Here is a 5,099-nt window from a genome sequence, read left to right as displayed (position 1 = left end):
ATGTAGAGAAAATGGTGATGGGAAAAAGGAGGGAGAGGAAGAAGTGGGCAGGGGGAGGGGAGGAGAGGCATGACCTCAGCACAGGGATACGCCTGTCTGAAACCTAGGAGACTTCAACCTGCCACCTGCTACCTGCCACCTGCCACCATTGGGTGACCTTAGAGAGGTGACTTAACATCCTTGAGCCTCAGTTTCCATGCCTGTAAAATAAAATTCCTGCCCTACCTCTCCTTATTCATAAAGCTCAGATGAGCCATAGGAGATGAGAAAGGCACTGAAATAAATATTTAAAATTTCTCACTCCTGTGACAAGTCCTTACTGGGCATTATGAAAGAGACAGGAATTTGAGGGGAAGGCAGGCACAATGGCAAGACCACATCAGTGTTCATCTTTCCATAAGTTCAGACTTCCAGCAGCTTCCCCTCCTCTTCAATTATAAAATACATTATTTATTGTGCTTTCTCTGTGCTGGACTTGTTCCATGCATTCCTTTTTTAGATCCTCATAACATCCTGACAAGGTAGGTACAGCCATTTTCTCTGTTATTGAGGCTTAACAAGCTTAAGTTACTTGCCCAAATCATACAGAAAATAAAGGATGAGCTGGGATTAGAGCTCAGGTTTGTCTGTTTCCAGAGTCTGTGCTCTTAACTCCTACATGGCACCATCTTCCAAGGATCCCTTTCCTATTCACCCATCCTCCCATCTGTAGATCCATCCATCCATCTATCCATCTATCTATCCACTTTCTCCATCCATTCATTCATCCATCTGCTTACCCTTCCCTCCATCCATTTTCCATCATGTATGTATGCATGCATCCATCCATCAATACATTCGTCCACAGATCCAGCCATCTACCCATCTATCCATCTACCCACTTAACTATCCACCTACCCATCCATTCATCCACCCATCCATTCATTTATCTATCAATTCATCCATCCATCCATTCATCCATTCATTCTTCCATTCATTCTTCCATCCTTTTCTCATTTATTCCAGACCAGGCAGGGCTGAGGCAGATTCAGCTCTGTTCTGGGAAAGTAAGTCTGCATCTTTAATTGTCATTCCAGTGTGGACAAGACCTGAGGCTCCTGAAACACATTCTGTTTCAGTCCATGGTGGTAGCTTTCCCACCCTGCACCCATCTCCCCTATCTCCTTCTCGGTAGAGGAAGGTCCCAGCAGCACCCAAGGAGATGGTAGTAATGTCAGTGTCCCCCTTTGTTCCAGAGAACTCCTGAACACATAGAGCAAAGGTCAAGGGATCCCTTAGTCTCGGCCTTCTCGTTTACAAAATGGGGGTCGTCCAGAATCCCTGGTCCCTCTAACACAAGCTCATTTCCCATCCTTAATCAGGCTGCAACGGGAAAGCCAGGAAAAGCTCCCATTTGACTTCGAGTTTGTAATTAGTCTTTGAGAGGATTGAACACGAATGCATTTAATTTTCTTAGGTAGCTGAGAGGTAGACATTATTATCATTTCCCTCCTTCTGCTCACATACCAATTACTGAGTATCTCCTATATGCTAGCCAGTCCTTACCAAACGTATGATTTAAGAACCTGTGTCAATTTTTCCCTTAGCCCTGTATCTCTAGGACTATTTTTATTTAACATTTTTCATTTAAAATGACCATGTTAACAGAAATAAATATATTTTAAAAGAATTTTTATATCACTTTTACAAATGGAAAGCTAGTATCACTTGCTATAAGTAAAAGATACCCATAAAAAATTAATACAATGAACACAGAGCAGTGCTATCATGCTCAAGGCTCTGCACTCGTGGCCTGTTCTTTTTCTTACAAAAAGAGAGATTAGTAAGTCTTAAAGACACATTAGCATCCAATAGAGACTTTTTCCTAGCTGTAATCAAGTTTAAAAGAGAATATCTTCTTATGTTATTTTACCCTAAGCCCTCCTAGTACTTAAATCATGTGTGAATCCCACATCTGGGAAAAAATTTTTGCTCACATAATTACACACATGATCTCCTTTAATCCTTCGTCAACTCTAATAGGTATATTCGATGAGGAAACCAAGGCTCAGAGAGGTGAAGCCACTTGCCTGTGGTCACACAGCCAGTAAGTGGCATCAACTAGAAAAACTCACTGGCCTTGGGGCCACCTTCCAAGAGGAAGAGGTGGGCTTCTGCTAATAATTTCTCTCCTTTCTGCTTTTGTGCCTTCTGGCCCTTCCCACCCTCCACATCCCTCTCATCTCCAGCTGGGTCGCCTTTGAGCAGTCCAACTTCCGGGGGGAAATGTTTGTCCTGGAGAAGGGCGAATACCCACGCTGGGATACCTGGTCCAGCAGCTACCGCAGCGACCGGCTCATGTCCTTCCGGCCCATCAGGATGGTGAGTGGCTCCTGGACAGGGCCTGGGGGATGAGTGGAGAGGGCAGGGGCAAGTCTGACGTCTGACCACAATTAAGGAAATGGGAGTGGGCAGAGAAGCATGGTGACCTCTGAGTTGTCCAAGGGCAGTGGACTCTTGTGCTCATTGATTCCTAAGGTGTCTCTGACATTCAAACAGTGTGCCTAGCCCCTGCTAGGAGCCCTGGGTTCCTCTCAAGAGTGGACTCAACCAATATCCCAGTTTTGGGAGCTAGAAATTTTAGCGTCTTCCTTGATTCTCTTTGGGGAATGTTTTTAATTCTTGCTGCACATTAGAACCTCCTGAGAAGCTTCGAAAACCCCCGTGCCCATCCAAAATATCCAACACGCGGGTTGAAGTTTGTGCGGTGGCTAAAAGACAGGTGCTGTGGAAAGGCACCTTGAACTTCTCTATGATAAGACAATATACTGAATTAGCCCCTTTATAATATTCAACTAAGTTAATTAGTGTAACGTAAAGAAGACTCAAATCCAAGATAGGTGGAGTTATCCTCAAGCAATTCACAGTTTCTCCAGGTGTGTTGATTAAGACTCACGAACCAATCACATCTTTATCCACCAGTGTCAGTGTCCCATGGTAAACAACTTTTGCTTCTTGAATGAGAATTTTCCTGAAGAATTCTCATGGGTGTCCATTTGAGGCTATCTGGGCCCAACAGCCAGCTGTTTGGGCACCACCAAACTTATCTTCATGAATTATCCATTCCCAATATTTTTCTCAGAATTTGAGGCTGAATTATCAGCCATTATAAATGGAAGCTTTGTAAGAGTTCATAGGTGTATCTCTCAATCATTGAGCAGTCCTTAAATGGCAATTTATGTCAAGGGAGCCTATTTGGAAGAGCCATCAGCCGGGCATTTTCGGTAGCTTCTAGAACTTTGCTGTCCAATACAGTCAGCAATAGCAATATGTGGCTGTTGAATGCTTGAACTTTGGCTAGTCTGATTGGCTATATGCTATAAGTGTAACGTACACACCAGGTTTTGAATACATAGTTAAAAAAAAAAAAGCAAAATAAGAATGTAAACTATCATTATATTGGTTGCATATTGAAATTATAATATTTTGGATGTATTTGCTTAAATCAAATATATTATTAGAAAAAAAAAAATCGATGCCTGGACCTCTCCCCAAACCAATGAGATCTGAATCTCTAAAGCTCGGGAGCAGGTACTGATATCATTTCTATACCCCCAGGTAGACTCTATGCAGCCAGGGATCAGAGCCACTGGTCTGGTCTAATCCATCCTATCTCCCTGCCACCATCCTAGTGTGGATTGTTTTATCTCATTCGTGCCCAGCTCCCACTCCCTCCCCGCTGCGTTCCTTGACTCCTTCCCAGCCTTCTATCCTGAGAAGTTAGAGGGATCTGTAACCTGACCATCTTCTACATAGTCATGCTTTCCATCACTGTGAGTTGATCTGTTTCTGCCAGGCTCTGTTATTGGCTCTGGCTGCACAGCTCTGCACGGGACAGGCAAGGTCCCTGACCTCGTGGAAGGCAGCTATTGAAACCTAATCATGGAAATCAATCTATTATGGCAAACCACTGTGGTACGTGCTGCACGGGGCCATGCAGTGTGCTCGGAAAGTGGATGAGAGGAGCTGGGGCTCTGATGTTGGGCGATGGGAGTGGTCAGGGGGTGGTCAGAGAAGACAGCTCCTGAAGGATGAGGACCGAGTCAGCCCTGCGAAGAGTGGTGGAGAAGCTTCCCAGAGAATGGTGAGTGCAAAGCTCCTGAAGTTGGGATAGACTGGGTGTGAGCAAAGAACTCAAAAGTGGCCAGTGTGGCTGCAGCAGAGGGCGTGAAGAGGACAGGAGTACCGAACGAAATGGGAGGAATGAAATGCTTCTCTGAGAGGTGCTGCCCCTCATTGGCTGTGTGACATTGATCAAGAACCTACCTCTCTGAGCCTCTGCATCCCTGACCATAATAGTAAAAATAAAGAATAAAACTTTTTTTTTTTTTGAGCACTTAATGTATGCCAGGCATCATGCTAAGTGCTCTAAATGAATTACCTCATTTCATCCCCATGATGACTCCATGAAATAGAGGCTGAAAGCCTCTTTTCACAGACGAGGAGGGCTCTTCCAGGATGGACAGCAGTAATGCCAGCAGAGTCCCACCATGGTCTGAGCATATTCATCTCTCTCTCTTCACAGGAGGCCTCTAAGTTACTTCTCTTTGCCTCATTCATACTCCCCATACCTGACGCAGTCTCTCCTTTCTCAGGATTCTCAGGAGCACAAGATCTGCCTGTTTGAAGGAGCCAACTTCAAGGGCAACACGATGGAGATTCAGGAGGATGACGTGCCCAGTCTCTGGGTCTATGGCTTCTGTGACCGTGTGGGCAGTGTGAGGGTCTCTGGTGGAACGTAAGCATACTCCTGCCAGGCCCTCAGTCCCTGCTTCAAGCACAGACAGACTCGGAGGCTGCCCCCTTACAGGATATATCATCAAATGCATAGGAAAGGCCACACCCCTTCCCAAATTCCCCTACCGCTATTGGCTAGGATTCCACCATCTCTTACTTTGACAAATTACATGTCAGTGTAAACACATCTGGCAATTTGTTCAAAAAAACCTGAAAGATGGAGAGAATAGAGGCTTCTAAGCCCATACTAGGATTGAAGGAATAATTAAGTAAAGGGGACAGAGCTGATGCAGATGGATGAGTCTACCGGTGCCTAGGGAAAG

At 44.9% G+C, this 5,099-nt stretch overlaps 1 protein-coding gene across 1 annotated transcript in view; it reads left to right on the top strand.

The window, feature by feature from the left end:
• CRYBB1 (crystallin beta B1) overlaps positions 1-5,099 on the top strand; it is a 9,728-nt gene that overhangs the window by 3,550 nt on the left and 1,079 nt on the right. Inside the window, exons 3-4 of the mRNA XM_006904868.1 lie at positions 2,229-2,361; positions 4,635-4,777. Coding sequence (XP_006904930.1) covers positions 2,229-2,361; positions 4,635-4,777 — 276 coding nt within the window. The remainder of the gene's footprint in view (positions 1-2,228; positions 2,362-4,634; positions 4,778-5,099) is intronic.

This window comes from Pteropus alecto, unplaced genomic scaffold (assembly GCF_000325575.1).
Source record: "Pteropus alecto unplaced genomic scaffold, ASM32557v1 scaffold190, whole genome shotgun sequence".
NCBI classification, from domain to species: Eukaryota; Metazoa; Chordata; class Mammalia; order Chiroptera; family Pteropodidae; genus Pteropus; species Pteropus alecto.
The sequence above is the reverse complement of the archived record's forward strand: the minus strand, read 5'-3'. Positions and strand labels throughout refer to the sequence as shown.